Genomic DNA, 16,718 nt, shown 5'->3' with positions numbered 1-16,718 from the left:
GGCACAGCTGAACGTGCAGCCTGATCAGGTAGAAGTTAGCTTGTTGTGTAAAGGTAGAAATAACAACTGCAATATCTCGTGGACAATGTGTGAAGGGGTAAAAAAATAACGAGGAAGAAAAAGAGCTGCTGAAAGGTTTGCAAAGCCAGATTATGTCTTCATGGACACTGTCGTTTTCCAACTGTTGATGTAATGACTTGTCCGCATTTCCTCCTCAGCACTAGGATCTCTGCTGGAGCAATCAGCACCTAGTAAAAAGACTGTGATGTTTTCCTCTGTAAATATCATCTTAAATTAGAACGTGCCGGTCAGCCCATGTCACTGGAGGAGATGAGCAATTACTGTCCAGGCCAGATCCACAGCTGGTGTCAGCCAGAACAGCTCTGGCGTCTGTAACGGGGCTTGGCAGATTTATATCCAGCGCAGAGCTGAGTCTCTGGGCTGTACTGAGGACTCTTTTTACTAACTTATATTGTTTTATAGGTTTTCCCATATGACTATGACTATATGATCTGTCTGCCTTTGTGTAGAAAACAACATGACAGCTATTCATCCTTACCAGCTTTTCTATTTACTTTTCAGCCTTCCCATTTTTCCCTTTCTTAACCAGTCTGTCCTTGCTGAGTTTTCTTCGTTGCATGTATCTTTACACCAGTTTGTTGTCCGGGGAGTTACAGCAAGCTAGGTAATAAATTAAACCTGCTTCCTACTGTGTGGGTGATCTTTTTTCTTTTTTTTTCAATTTCACGGTTCCTTACAGGATCAACCTTCCTTCTTAAGAAGGAATCAACCTTCCCACTAAAAAATACTTTAGTTGCTAGAAACCATGATGGGAGAATCAGAGGGACAGTTTGCCTCTCTCACAGACCCTTGCTCTCTGTGCTCCCGTCCTGCTCTGTAACACTGGGGTGGTTCAGCTCCGTAACTTACCTGGACCTAGCGGGAAAAGATACTTTGAGGACCACTGAGTCTTTGGGTATCTCAGCAAACTGGACATGGGATCTCAGCATATCAGAAACGGGATATTGTATATCGGATACCTCAGTGCACTTAAGAGTTTTCTGTAGGCTACTTACTAGTCCTCTGCTATGTGCAGCAGTTGCTCATGGAATATCCCCCACCAAGGTCATGTGAGCACACACGTGTATAAATACACAGAACTACAGTATTTGTCTTGAAAATAAAATAGGCAAAGACGCATTTGATTTTAAGGCTTGCTGCAGCCCGTGCTATTTCCCTTTAATGGTAGAAAATATTTCCGGTTTCTGCTAGGCACAGACGTCTCGCTGTCCTCATCATACCAACTTAGTAATGTCAGAACTGCCTTCACCCTAGGAAGAGAGGTAGGTGTGCACTGTATGTATGTGTGCTTCCTAAACAAGGCAATTCAATCTGTCAAGAAAATTCAATAACAACCTTAACATTTAATTGTACCCTAGGGCCCAATAAAAATCAACAAGGATGGTAGTTGTTGATTTTTCGTTAACCTTCTCTTAAGAAAGGTCTCAAAATATGACTGCTTAGACTGGCTGGCTGCATGTATGTGTGTAGCATGTACAAGAGATCTACAGGCAGAAATGTGTTTAAAACTTCAGATTGGATCCACACAGCAAAATACACTTAAGAACTGGCACAGAGCTAGGCTATTGTTAGGTAAAAGAAAACATCCTGTTTTGATTTATGCACGCAGCACTCAATTTAACAAGTGTAGCTAGGGGCAATTGGAAAACAGTCAAAATGGTGAATTTGCTGCTTACACTCATTTATACTGTTTCCTAAAGACAATTTGCTGTTGCTTTTTGGCATGTTTAGTATTTTTTAAACCACACAAAGGTTATGCCCAGTTCTCATAATTACACAGTGACTTTCTTGGTATAGGTGCAGTTGGGCATTTGCCATGTGCTGTAGCATCCAAAGTTTTATTTCCTGGGGCTGCATCCTTTCTGGTGACTGCCATGGGGTTTGTAACGCTTCAGTGGGCCCTTTCATTAACGTGGTGCGGCGTCTTTGTGGAGCTGCACTTAGCGAACATATCAGATGGGGCTGAGGCAGGGACAGAGTCTAATCAATAAACCAAGTGCCACTTGGAGTTACTCTGCTCGTCAGGATGGTGCCTGCAGTTAGACGGTGTCCAGTCAACCAGGGCATTCGCTTTGTTTCTCTTGTAATTAATCATCTTATGTTGTCGTCACACCTGGAAGCTTCTGGGTGCTGCACGGCCACCTAAGAGAAGACAATTTTCCCCCTAAAAAATTTAAGTAGATCAAGAGTGGGGCAAAAGAAAAAATAAGGGAATAGCAGAGAATAGCATTTGCTGTTCAGCAGCTGTCTGAACTTGTGTCCAGCCAGGGGATGGAACTGAGTAACACCGTCCAAGGCCTCTATCCGAGCTCACGGACGACTTCTGAAGCCATCAGCTGATACAAAAACCATCAGACACTTCCGAAGCTCAGAATTCAGGAGTTTCCCCTTGGTGGCTGGCGTGGACATGTCGGTCAGAAAAAAAAAAAAATCCTTTATTGACTCAGTGAGTCAAACTTTACAGCCTGTGCCTTTGACTAAGGGGGATCCTGGCTCAGGATGATGTCCAGGGAGGCAGGAGGGACTCAGGACGGGACGGGCTGAAGCTGCATGTGCTTTTATGCTGCAGCCGGCCGGCTCTCGCCACAGAGCACAGCGGGAGCGGCAGGGAGCCTCGCGCAGCGGCCCGGGGCTTGGCTCTGCGCGCAGCTGGCATGGCTGGCTATTCTGACACAGAGATGGGCAGCAGATAAATCACTCCACCATTCCTGGAAGGATTTCACTGTCTCTTCACAGTTCAGTTCCCTTTGACTACATAGATCAGAGGCTGCAGGAGTGCCAATCATTTATTTCCAAAAGAATTTGTGCCTGAGGAACAATTGCCTTACAAGCAGGGTTTCTATTTTTTTTTCTTTGCTCTTGGACCCCCATAGAACTCCAATAGAAAGCAAATCTAGTCATCCGTTCTGGCAGACACAGCCAAATCGGTTTGCTGTCATTTCACAAAGCATGTGGGGCAGAAATGGGATGTGCACTTATCACATTTCTCATTTTCTACATATCTCCTTTAAGACTTTTCCTTGGAATTGTGTCCTTTAAAAGCAAGCAAGGTGTATTGGGGCCAGAAATAGTGCCAAAGACCAAGGCTGGCAAGATTTTTGTCCCACAGCAAAAACCCAAGACATCTGCCTGACAGCAGGGCGGGTTTGCCTGAAACCTCCATCACCACGCAGAGCAGGGCAGGGGGCCGGCTGCCCGCACCAGGGGAGCACCCCAACCCCTCATGCCCTCCACAGAGCTGCACTCCGGGGCAGGGGGACCCCGGCCTCGGCTGGCCGCAGGCTGGGCTCGGAGGTGCCACGGGGCCTCGCAGGGAGCCGTGAGGGGCCGGCGGCTGCCCGCCCTGCGGGCGCTGACAGGCCAGGCGCACCCCCCCCCCCCCCCGCCCCGGCTCGTTAGGGCGGGGCTCGTGACCAGCGAGGAGAGCTATAAAAAGGCGGGAAGCGGCCTCGGCTGGGTTTGGGCCGTCGCCTTCCCGCCCGCCTCAGCGAGCGCCCGGCGCCCTGAGCCACGTGACCGCCCCCCCCCCCGACACGGGGTGCGGCTCTCGCGAGGGCCGGCTGCCGTGGCGTCATCGCCGCGCGCCCCGCGCATGCGCGCGAGCGGGGGCGGTGCGACGAGGCGGAGGCGGCGGCGAGCGGCGGTTCGCTGTGTCACGGCGAGGCCCGGCGCGGGGGGGGCGGCGGAGCGCGGCCGGCCATGGAGTACCTCATCGGCATCCAGGGCCCCGACTACGTCCTGGTGGCCGCCGACACGGTGGCCGCCTCCAGCATCCTCCAGATGAAGAACGGTGAGGGGCGAGGCGGGGGCCCGGAGGAAGGGGAATAGTGAGAGAAAAAGCCTCAGGCAGGTTAACCCGCTCGTACGGCAGGAGCTATCGGCGCACGAGATATACGGGCCGAATTGTGGTACCTTTCGGTTTCTTTACGTGAGGGAAAAATCCAGGGGTTTCTCATGTCTTTGAATTAATCCAAAACGATTTTTTTCTACCTGCTGTTGCAATAATGTGTTAAAAAGTATAATGGCCTTTTAAATTTAAATACAATGTTTTTAGGAGATTTTTTTTTAAAGTACACTACACTATTGATAAACTTTTATATAAAATCATTAACCTTATAGTTAGCAGTGCTGCTACCTGAATAATACGTTTCTTTTCAAGTCTGTCCAAATCGACTGGAGTAGTGTTAGAAAAATAACTGTGAAGCATGTGAGCACATGGAAAATGCATATGTGACCGCTTTGAGCAATATGCTTTGTAAACTAACGTGATTGGTGCCAAATAGTCTTGTTGATTAGCTTTCAGGAAAATGTACTTACATCTAGAATTTATTTGTCTTTAGGGGGAAAAATTAGATATTTGTATAAAATATGTGTATTTACCAATATTTGCTTCAAACTCTAAGTAGGTTGCAAAGATTGATCAGTCCTGAAAGCAGACACTGAACTCTCCAGACATGCAACTTTTATACAGTTTTTAGGTGCTTTAACTCTTTAAATCCTATTAAAGATTTGTGACATTCTAAGCATCTTGCAGCTGAGGTTATTCAGCAGCATTTAGTAAATGGAAAGTGAGGTTTAGATATGGAAATTTAGAGTTTGTTCTCTAGACCTAGCTTCAGTATTGAGAAGCGGTTTTCATTTTCCACCAACAGCTGTTTGAATTCTTGTTTGTGTCTCACCTGAGCAGTAGTTTGCTTTAACTAGGCAGGATTGGAGTTTTAGAATGATCACAGAATTGTCATCTAGCATTGTTGTTATGGCAATTTGGATTTCTGCAAATAAATGCCAATGAGTTTTAAAACTATAATTACAAGTGAAAAATTCTAGTTTACCATTTGTTATTTCCAGAATATTTCAGTGGGCTGTTTTGTAATTTGTAATCAATACTCAGATGTTTGCTTTTTCTAAATTAAAAAAATGAGGCTAAATATTGGCAACCAATGACAAACAAAAATATTTGTCACATTCATCCATATTGCTCTTATTTAAAACACAGTCCTGGATAGCAGGAGGAGGGAATTGTTTCAACATGAGGTTTGTTTATGATGCAATATATTTTGATAAAATAGAATAGTTACCAAGTAAAGTCCTTATCTATGAACCAGGAATGCATCATGTGTAGTGTTAAATTTTGTCTGAACAAAATACTCTGAAATTTTAGTCATCATTTCAGTGTAAGATCATGTATTCCTGGAATGCCTCCCTTCCTGAGAAAAGCACTTAATGCATTTCATTTTTGTTTCTCTTGGTGATACATGTTTAACAAGAGTCTTATGTACTACATCACTAATTAATTGTGAGAAACTGAATGTTCAAGTTTACTCAGGAAGACTTTTTGGATATTGTTTCAGGATGTAGCAGAATTATCAAAGTCTTTTAAGTTAATGCTTCTGAAAGAAACTGATGTGTTATGATATTGGTGAAATAACTTATTCTTTTCATGACCATAGCTTTTGATGCTGTTTTTCTTCTTTGCCTAGACCATGACAAAATGTTTAAAATGAGTGAAAAGATCTTACTCCTGTGCGTTGGGGAGGCTGGAGACACTGTACAGTTTGCAGAATACATCCAGAAAAATGTTCAACTCTACAAAATGAGAAATGGTGAGTGGAGGATGAGAATTGTTACTGACTGTGGGTTTGGAGATACAGAGTTAATGATAGGTGTAGTTTGCAGTTGAATGTTAGTGGAATGTGCTATTTTTCAAAGCTTATCTAGTTTTAAGGATTTCTATGTTTTTAGCTTGTCAAGAAAAGGTGGTGATGAAGGCAGGATGAAAAAGTGGGGATTGGAATAGGTTTGAATATATAGAATAAACCAACAGGTTTATCCAAAGCCCTTCTAACCTTGTTGTAATATGAATGAATGACATGGTGAATTTGTCCATTGCGTGACAACTGTGACCAGTTTTTCTCATACACTTGAATTAAAAATTCAGGCTACAGGTATTTTACTTTCCTGAAACTGTCCATTTTAATGATCTATACAGACATGAGCTGTCTGAACTTTTTGTGCAGGTTATTATAGTGTAGTTTCCAGAATAAACTAGAGTTAGATGAACTAAATGAAATAACATGTTGTCATTGAATAATATATTATTTCAAAATAGGAATGGCAAGTGGAAATGAAACATGGATATGGATTTGCACTGTTATCAAAAAATATATGCATTTCTTCACCAGGTTATGAGTTGTCTCCTACTGCAGCTGCAAATTTTACGCGCAGAAACCTAGCCGATTATCTTCGGAGTCGAGTGAGTTGCATCTGAAAGATTTTGACAGTTTGAAGCATATGATTGTCCAATCTTTTCTCAGTTCTTAACAAGTTAGTAGTATTTCATATGAGTAAGAGCAGTTAGCTTAAAGCTCTCTACAGTTACATCTGTAAAAATCTTCATAAAATATTACTTGTCAAAATATTTTTATTTTGTTTGCTTATTTCATTTGACCTAGGATGCTGAGGTCTGACTAGTTTCTTCAGGTGGCTGCTTTAATGCTCTAAGTGTTCATTTATATTTTTATATATCTATTTCAAGCAAAGCAGATGGAGGCAATGCAAAGGGAGAATAGAGCAAAGGAAAAGGAGAATTGCAGCCAAGGATACTAGCCTAAAGAAGGTTTAAATACCCTGTCTTGACAAGTACCTTGCTCATATTAACTGCTCTAAAAATCTGCAATGTGAAAACTGAAATTTAATATGAGGTCTGGCTACCTGATTACTGTGGCTTTTGGGAGGAAAACTTCTATTTTGAAGTGATGGAATCTGATTAAAAGGTGGCTTGTCTACAGTGATGACTTCACTTTGCTGAAACGGTGTGCTTTATTAAAAATTGATTAGTTTATTCAAAAAGTTATCACATCAATTAACAGTAACTAATAGAACTGTAGTCTTAAAATTCTACCTTTGGGCCCAGTAAGCGGTAGTCACAAATACTGCAGACAGCTAAGTGAATTAAGCATCTTTAACATTGAGATAAGGTTGTCAGTTTTCATGCAAATGCACTGAATCCGTTTAATCTTCTCAAAATGATTTAATAGAGCAAAGATGTTTGTACTTAGCAAAACAAATCCCTTTTGTAAACAGCAACATGAAGCTTTCAATAAGTTTCAAAATGGAGCTGGAGTTGTGTTTTCAAGTTACCAAACTGCAATTACTGATTTTTTTCATGGCAGTTTTTTCAAAGTATTGTTAATAAATGCCTCTCATCAATCATCGTCCAGCTGCTTTGCTGGGATACCCTTTGAAGCCCAGTGTGGAAGTCAAGATGTCTGTGTTTGTCTTTCATCGTGGTTGGCTCTACATAAATTGGTGTGCCTGGACCTCTGCTTTCCAAATGGTTGATTTGGGCATTTGATAAATGGGTATAATGTATGGTTAAATAAAACCTACCTCCCAGGGAGAAAAAGACTTAATTATTTTTGTAAAAAGCTCTGTTTTCAGCTGAAAGGTGTCATGGAAAAACAAGCTGACACTTAGAGATCCAAGGTTAGGGAGCTTTTCATTAGCCCTCTGCCCAACACATTATATAAACAAGAGCAATGGGAGCAAAGAGGATATTGAAAATGAACAGATCTGTCAGGGATAGGAAATGAGATGAATTATGTTGGTTGCTGTTCCAATAGTATCCTTCACAGGCTTGAAATGATACTATTTGTTATAGGATAGCATTTACCATCATCAGGGCTGTTGAGAATTAAATGTGTAGAGTGAGGCCCAATCCCTTCTTGAAGAACTTGTCATCCACAGGAACAATCCAAGATCAGTAGTCTTATTTCAGACATGGGTGACAACTGAAGATAGTGAGTTTTGGAGTTACTGAAGTTTGTAGAGCAAGTCAGTAGAAGAACTGAGTCAGAACCGTGCACTGACTCTGTCTCTTATGAAATGCTCTTCTGGTTTAAATATGACTTCAGCAAATGAAGTGGATTAAAAATGGTTGGTAAATGTTAGTTCCTTAAGGGGTAGCGATGCAGCTTGCTTTAACTTTTATTCAGATGTGATTTGAAAGGCCTGTGTGTATTTTGCATGGAACTGTGCTGCTTCTCTGGTGATGCTGAAATGGGAATACCGCAGGGCACCTGTGCATTGCCTAGGTGGCTGTCAGCTGCCTGACGCTGATGGCTTGTCTCATAACCTGTGTGTATGGTGTAGGTGAGGCTGACTTTGAATGCCCTGCCCACTTGAGTACAGGCAGCCCTGCATTATGTAAGATTAAAAATATCACTAATGAGAGTCATAATCAATAACAAGCCTTTTGGCAAACCTGGCTAGCAGGATGTGACATGATGTGGCATTGTTGTCTTCCTCTGTGCCGTGTCCCTTGAGCCCCCATCCTCTCTGCACCTCCCCTCCTCCTGAGCCCATGCTTGTCTTCCAGCTCACCTGCTCCAGATGGGCAGCACAGTGGGGAGGACACTGGCAAAGGCAGATGTGTTTATTTACCGGAGACAAAATGTTGTGCTGTTGCAGATGGCAATGCCCTAGAGCAAATGGTGCACTTTGACACTACTGTCACACTACAGTGATCTCTATACTGTAGGGAGAACTCATTTTTCTTTAAACATAGACTTCATGATTTGTTGCAGGATTTTGAATTTGATGCTGTAAACCTTGCCATCAGAAGACACTTCCTTGAATTTTTGTTTTGTATGTGTTATAATCCTAGTTACCAAGCAAATTAACAGTAGCTCTCTGTATCTATTTAAATTGCATCTAGGATTCCAGGAGCCTGTTTAATCATGTAGATGAAAAAATAATAAAAAATGGCAAGGTAGCATCCTCAGTTAGGAGGAGGAAATAATTTAGAAGTAGAAAATTCAGTGAGGAAAAGATGCTTAGCTTGTTGGTGTATTGACATTTCACCATGTAAAACTCTTATTCTGTTGTGGAGGGTTAGAAGGTACGTGGGGGAGTGGCAAGACTGAAACAAGAGGGTTTGGAGCATTAGACAGTTGTTACAGCCCAGCCCAGAACAGAGCTTGTTCTTCACTATTAACCACTGTCTGGGTTCCTCCCTGTGTTAGCTGGTTTGATTTCATTTGTATTTATAGATGATCCAGCACTAATCTAAGGTTCTACAGTGTAGGTTACTTGTATTTTCAGCAGTTGGCAGAGTGTTTAGCAGTGATAGCTTTCTGTCTTTACCTTGTAGTGTGTGACTTTCTAAATAATGTGTTGTTTCCCAATTTGAAACATGCTTCATACTATTGAGGAGGGTTGAATTTCTTCAAATGTTAATGATTAATACTCACAGGAGTGAGTTTCTGCTATTGGACAGCCAAGGGTTTCATTTGTGAGCTTTGTTTGCTGGATAGAAACAGGTCTTTGGATTAGCATGCAAAATTAATGGAGAAAACAAATACTGTGTTAACTAGCTGATATAGTAAGGCATCTGTGCCATGCTACATTTAAGTCAATAAATTTTGAAACCATTTGAATTACAACATGGCTGCAGCTTTAACAAAGCATGCAAGTGTGGAGCTGTTGTCAGAGCATAAATGGATTGCAAGTTCAAGAAAGCGTTTGCTTCTTTTCACATGGGGATGATTAACAACAAGATAATAGTGATGTTACAGCTCTCTGCCTTTCTCTATTTTGTGGACATCACTTTCAGTACTAGGCAAATGTGAGTCCTGTGTTGGTTTTCCTTGAACTGGAGAGTTCACACTTCTAGTGCGGCTGATTTGATTGATTCTAATTGTGCTAAACTTTGGGTTTTATCTTTTAGGCCAGTAAAGTTTCTTCTGTCAGACACAAGTGTAGTTCTGAGTTTCTAAACATATGTCCAGACTGGGACAAAGCTCACGGATCATGTAGTCCAGGTCCCTATTTTGGCAATCAGTCATATTATACAATCCCTTCCTCTCAGCAGGAAGAGTTTACCTTCTTTTGTAGATCTCTCATGGCATGTATGTTTTTGATAGGATTACATATAAATATCCGTATGAGTTGAATTTGTTTTGAAAGAATACTGTCATGTTCTAGAGTATAGAAAGGGGGCTTGGAACTGTCCTGGGAGGCATGTAAGTTGTAGTAATTAAATGATAATGATTGGGCTAAACATGTAAGGCCAGCAAGGAGCAGTTGTCCTATAAGCTAATAAAATGGTATTATGATATCTTAGGGATGACTTGAGGAGTTTCTTGTAAGTCCATCCCTCAGTTTCTTGTGGTGCAAAGTATGAAGTGTAATGACCCTGGGCTTGTAACTTCGAGGTCATTACATTATTGTGCTCTTTTCTGCTGAATAGTCTGCATGTGTTTAAGTTTTGTGCTTTTTATCTGAAACATAGATCTTACAGTTCTGTCTAGTGTTTAAAATAAAAAATCTCTATTGGCTTCCATTTGTTTGTTGCAATTGAGGCTAACCTCGAAACTGCTTTGGTGTCAGCTGGCTTCTGCATGAGGCGGTGATGCTGTACTTACTCTTCCACTGTTGCCTTCTCCAACCTCCTAGATGATTCACCTGCTGGTAATGCAAGTGCCAAGCTTGGTACATGCAGCATATTAAGTTGCAGCACATTATTGGGGTGGCTGGAGGGAATCGGTATAACTCCCCCCCCCCCAACCCTCTATAGTGCAGCTTCTTGTTGTGATGCTATGTTTAATTATAGGTGACAGGGTCTGGCCCAAATCCAAAGATTGTCAGTTCCTCTCTCCTTGTCCGCACTTGGCAGGATGCTTCCTCACGCCCACCTCTCTCCCCCTTGCTGTGACTTTGGCTTCCGCCAGATGTCACACCGCTGCTTGTCACCGCCCAGCCTCCCGTTGCTGATCTGGGTGTTTTAGTGTATTTATCACAACTGTTCTCTTCAGCTGCAAATTCTGAAGAATTTCACACATCTCTTAATCACTGTAGTTATTTTAAATCAAACAGCATGAAGTGTAAAGCTACTTTGGATGAAAAATATTGCCTCCAACATCAAGGTTAAGTTAGCAGAAACTGCTGTTTTGAATTTCTCCTGAAGTGTTAGCCAAGCAACCTCTTTGGTAGACCTTTGTAATCACAGCAGTCTTTTAAAGAGCTTTAAACTCTTGGCATGGATTTACTTATAAAATCCAAGGCTGCATTTGAAATGGAGGACTGTTCAGTTATTAAAGTTCAATGTAATACTAAGCAAATATTTGCACCTTACTGCATCCTGATTGAGTCTGGAGTTGATAAGTCAGTGTATGACAGTTTGAATTGAGTCATGTTGAGTAAACAGGACTGAAAGGATTGAAGTGTACAAGAAGATCCCAGTCTCAACACAGATGTTAGTCCCATATTGAGATGCAATGAAAATTTTTCTTCCACTATTTGCTTCCATATCTACCTGTGTTATGAATGACTGGAGTTAGGAATTCAAGACCTTAACTTCTGCATGCTTGGAAAAGAGCTTTTGTCTAAGGCTTTTATAAAGTTAGCTTTGTGGGAAATTTTGACTCATTTTTCAGGATTTTTTTCTGGCTAAAAATGTAGTTAGCTAAATGGAAACATGGAGTTGAAAGCTTTAAGACTCTTGCTGCCCATCTGGTATTATGGGAACAGTCGATGGAGTAGGGTTTTTCTGTAGTGGACAGTTGTCTTTTGCTCTGAAAACCATAGCGCCTAAAATGGCGGGAGGTTGATGGAGTTAAATTTCTCATGTATGAAAAGATGCACAATTTTCAAATTTCTAGAAATCCTTCTTCGCTCAGCGGCACTACAAAACGTAGCCTGGATGTTGCCTTAGATGCTGACCTTGAATTTACAACACAAGAATAAATTTGGTGAACATGAATTCTGGTAGTAAATAGATGTTGTAGACAGACAAGGTGATCTGTCTACAGAATAGACAATTTCGGTGTCTATTTTGTGTCATTTGAAGAGACTTTTTGAGCAAGTGATGGACTTCATTCCTCAAAGTGAATTATGCACTTAAATGTGTTACAAGTGCTGAAAGTTGCCTTAAATATTCTATTGTGTCCATTTTAATGGACAGTATATAAAAGCAGTTTTAGAAAATGTATAATTCCAAATTCTTCTGAGCCTAAATTTAGAAATAATTTATGTGTATGTCTCATCTTACATACAAATCTGGGAAGAAGAGGTATAGGGACACCTGCTTTATTCATTATGATAGCGTACAATATGAAGAAAGAACTGCCTAAAACATGAAGCAAACCGCTGAGGAATGGCTAGACTTTGAAGTACGGTGCAATAAAGTGGCATGGTTACACTAATGCAGTTGGGTGGTCTTTTTGGCTAAAATGTAGTTATTTCCTGATCTTTAATAGGTTGTTTCTGAAGTCATAAATAAGAATCAGAGAAGATAGAAATTAAGTCTGCTTTGACTTCTAGTTTAAGAAAAAAAGCTTTCAACCGAACATAAAAGCTGTTGCTATCATAATGCTACCATACCTAAGTAGTTGCCTATTTTGAATGGAAATAAATGAATTCCCTAGCTTTTCCTTATTCACCTGATCACATTAGCCTAATATTAAAGACTAAATTTGGTATGTGCAATAAAAGTCTAACTGACAATTAAAAAGAGCATAATATTGAATACAACTGTTCAAACTGTATAAAAGTTTTCATATGTGCTAAAATGGTCTATGGTTACCTGCAGTGTGACTGAGGAAACAGCATATTAAGTTAAAAGTTTTTGTAAACTGTAAAATGTTCACATTGTGCTCCCATGTTGACAGCAAAAAATCCATGGGGTTTATGTTGAGATGAGAAACTCCGATGTGAAAACGTTTTAATTCAAATTTTCTTCTTTAATTTGAATGTGCTATGGCAGCTGTTTTAAAAAAAAAAAAGGCTACAGGACAGTCATAGACAGTTTACAGTTTTGCTTCTTGCAGTCCATAATATTACCAAAAGGCCTAATCTGTTTTTCAGTTCGGAGATTGAACTCTCCTGCAGACAGTATTGGTATAGTTACTAGTAGCATTTTATGGCAAAATTTTTAAATCAACTGTTGCTATTCTGTACCTAGCATGGGGAACTCAGATTCAAGGATTTGGGTGTGGCTGCTTTAATGACAACGTGGTTTCTGTTTGCAGACCCCTTACCACGTCAACCTCCTCTTGGCTGGCTACGATGACCATGAAGGTCCTGCCCTTTATTATATGGATTATCTTGCGGCTCTGGCTAAAGCTCCTTTTGCAGCACATGGCTATGGTGCATTCCTTACCCTCAGCATCCTTGACCGCTATTACAAGCCGAGTAAGTGAAGCCTGTGGAGAAGGAAGAATTCTCCTTCTACTGATTAGTAAATTAAAGGTTTAAAAATCTGGGTTTGACATTTGGTGAGTCAGACAGTCCAATACAATTGTTGTAGTATTACAGACTTGAACTTGACTTTTTGCTAGACTAAAACTGTAACTTTAAAGATTGCCTTCTGTTTTTGCTGAAACGGTAATGTGAAACTAGACAACCTTTTAAAGTGTTTTCCTGTTTAAAACATAACAGACTAACGTTTCATTTATTCTAAAACATAGCTCTGCTTTCTTGGACCATTAGCTGCTAGTAGTCTGTTAATAAATAGCATTTTGATAACTTTGTTTGTCTGTTTGCTTGTCTATTGGTTATGAAATATACATTTTTCCAAAGTATCAATCTTCAGAGTGTAGTCTCAGATCTGTATTTTGGACTGCCTTGATTTCTGATATATTAAAAACACACAAATGAAAATACATTATTTCCTAGCAAGATTATCTCAGTCCTTTGAAGTGTTGGTGATCAAGATTGATTGGTTTGTTTTAGTTTTATGCACATGGTATCTCTTGATCATAATCCTCATGTGTGTCAGTAGCTGTCTAAAGTCTTAACTTTTGAATCATAATTCAGTTCTTACATTGTCAAAGAATAATCCCCATTTACAGGTGAGGAAATATACAAAGCTGGGAATATTGTTAATCTGACATCTTTGAGTTTAGCTATAAAACTAGTCCTTGATGTGTGCAAAGTTGGGTAGCATAGCTATTCAGTTAGTAATACTTTTATCTCTCTCCTGCAACAAATCCAGCCATAAACTGGCAATTTTATTCTAATGGGAGTTCTTCTGCCTAAACAGTGAGTGCAGGTGTAGAACAAAAAACCCCTCTAGAAACAAGTTGCATGGGATCCACAGAGCTTGGATTTTTTTACCATTTCTCATGTCCTTTGAAAATGATACTGCTTCATTTTCCCTATTCTTTGTGAAAGGAGTAAATTAATGAACTACAATATGTTGTCATGGCTTGCCATCTCTATAGAGTGCTGGGTTTTATCCTAACGTGTGAGAATAGCAGGGGCATCACACACGTGCCTTTCCCATTATTAAAACTAATACCCAGCAGGGAATGTAGCACTAAAACCAATCTCCGCCTACTTTCACTGACTTGCAGCCGGCTGTGGACAGATGGAGCTGATTTAAAACTGTAATAAACTCGAGAAGAGAGAGACGGCTGGACTTCTCCGAAGCCCAGTCCCTGGCCATGGGAGGCAAAATTCCGTCATGCTTCCCATTCAGTGTAACAAATCGATTCTCAATGGCTTGTTGCAGCGTGAGCGCTTCAGTGCAGGGCATCCTCAGTACATCTGGAAAGTGTTTTCTGTGAGCTGAGAAGGAGAGTTTTTGGTGCTCAGCTGAAAAGTTGTTTAAATTTAATAAAGTTTCTGTTGAGAGAGATGGCCTCTAATTAAAGCAATCTGTGGATGTTTTCTCTTTCAGGTATGACACGTGAGGAAGCTGTAGAGCTCCTAAAGAAATGTCTAGAGGAGGTGAGTTGCCAAACTTAAGCCTGTGTGATCTTGAGAAAGGAATGTTTGTTTGCATTCATTTGCTGATATTTTTCCTGTTCCTCTTGTTGCATTTTTCCTGTCTTTGCCAGAAGGGGTAATAAATACACATTGGCCATATGTAGAATAGCTACTGAGGAAAAGGATTTGTGGGCACTTGCATTGTCTTAGCATGGTTCATGTCCTCCAGAATGTAAACTTTAAGCTTAATTGCTTTTCTTTACTTCTGCTTCTTCTATGCTTAGCATAATATTGATACAGACAGTCTTTGACTTTTCCTTTTATGTTGTTTCTGAACATAATTCAAGCATCCTTCTGTTACTTGTATTACATGTACGTAACTAGTACATACTTCTAAGCACAGTTCTCTTCCAGCTTGTAGAGGAATATCTGAGATAAAGATTTGGTCTTAGGAAGCTGATCCATTTTAGCATAAATATATCTTCACAGACTGAAAGACTTCACAGAAGTCTTTCATTGAAGACTCTGATAGATTTTTTTTTTTTTCCCCACAAGAGACAGAATTGAATTGACTATAGTTGTGAAGAAACAGCTAGGGAAATCTGGGGAAGAAATATTATATAAGAGATTCTATTTGACATCTTTTTGAAATACACACTTTGTGACCTAAGTTGTAGCCCACTCTAGCCTTCCTGCTGCTTAAATGCCTTCCATGTTAACAGGCTTTGTGTATTTTGCATCTCTAGCCTAGTCAGGCTGGTCTAACAAGGATAATCTTACGACAGAAAACAAAAACTTCTTGTGCTAATAGATTCCTGAGCAGTGAAAAACACTAGTTTTGGTGACCTGAGATACTAGGAACAACCAAGATGAAAAGTTAGACGAGAATTTTTTTGATGTGCAACAGCATATCCCTTAAACTGTGCTCTTTTATTTAAGCTTTGAATGAATCTCATCTCTTTTATCTTTTGTTGAACAGCTTCAGAAACGTTTCATCCTGAATCTGCCTTCTTTCAATGTCCGGTTCATTGACAAAGATGGCATCCATGAAGTGGACAATATACCCCTTCCAAAAGTGATGTCCTAACCCCTGAGATCTTTCTTCAGTGGTCTTCTCTTTTCTTCACTTTCAGATTTTTCTATTTGTTTGGAGCACACAAGTCATGTACTGCACTGGGATATCAAATAAAGATTGACATTTATATAGCCAGTCTCATCTTTTTATTCCACTGATCCTTCCCGAAAGTATTTAAGTAAATCATTTGCAATGAGGATGAAAACTTGATGCATTGTTAATGGCTGCACATTCAGGTTGCATATTCTCTCTGCTATTCTGAGACTTTGTATAAAGTTCTTTATTTTACTCATTAAAATCTTTCTGCCTAAAGTTTCCTTATGTATAGGGAAACTGATGCTTTATTTTCTAGAAGATGATTTGCTGTCATCCACTTTCACAATTCAGTATTAAAGGTCAATAAACCAGAGGGCAGAAACATTTCATAGTAAACATACTTGCATCTATTGAATACTTCCAAAGACTTCGCCACTGTTTGCTTTATAGAAATCTAGTTTTCAAAGGCTGTTAGATTGAAGCTAAAAATAACAAAACTGAACTAATGCAAGTGAAAGGTGAAAGACTATTTTCAAGAAATAGAATGAGATTTAAAAAGCTGTAGTGTAATATTATTTTAACTCTTCTGCTAATAGTTCTGTTACTGGAAAGAATATTCTTCTGTTGGCAAAACTCTCATAGCTGCCTTAAATATTTCAAATAAACAGATTTATCAATCATGATTTTTCTGTACATTCAGGAGTACATGAAGGAAATTCAATGAGAAATAAAGTTCCAGCATTTTTCATAAATCTTTGGATTAACTTCAGCTAGCTAGAGCTTTTTTCTTTCCATGAGAATAATTGCCAGTCTCTAT

At 40.1% G+C, this 16,718-nt stretch overlaps 1 protein-coding gene across 1 annotated transcript; it reads left to right on the top strand.

Annotated features, from left to right (window-relative positions):
• Window positions 1–3,641: 3,641 nt before the first annotated feature.
• PSMB2 (proteasome 20S subunit beta 2) lies at window positions 3,642–15,996 on the top strand. The gene is made up of 6 exons (XM_026104662.2): window positions 3,642–3,871; window positions 5,562–5,684; window positions 6,264–6,334; window positions 13,110–13,272; window positions 14,762–14,811; window positions 15,770–15,996. Exons 1-6 carry the CDS (start codon window positions 3,781–3,783, stop codon window positions 15,875–15,877), a joined length of 606 nt encoding a protein of 201 aa, XP_025960447.1. The 5' UTR covers window positions 3,642–3,780; the 3' UTR covers window positions 15,878–15,996.
• Window positions 15,997–16,718: the final 722 nt, after the last annotated feature.

The sequence above is a fragment of the Dromaius novaehollandiae genome, chromosome 23 (assembly GCF_036370855.1).
Source record: "Dromaius novaehollandiae isolate bDroNov1 chromosome 23, bDroNov1.hap1, whole genome shotgun sequence".
NCBI lineage: Eukaryota > Metazoa > Chordata > Aves > Casuariiformes > Dromaiidae > Dromaius > Dromaius novaehollandiae.
Note: the sequence above shows the minus strand (reverse complement) of the source record. Positions and strands in the feature narration are given on the sequence as shown.

Coding starts and splice junctions, on each gene's coding strand:
- PSMB2 (XM_026104662.2), top strand. CDS start 3,781: ATGGAGTACCTCATCGGCATCCAGGGCCCCGACTACGTCCTGGTGGCC. Junction 3,872..5,561: donor CATCCTCCAGATGAAGAACG/GTGAGGGGCGAG, acceptor TTCTTTGCCTAG/ACCATGACAAAATGTTTAAA. Junction 5,685..6,263: donor ACTCTACAAAATGAGAAATG/GTGAGTGGAGGA, acceptor TTTCTTCACCAG/GTTATGAGTTGTCTCCTACT.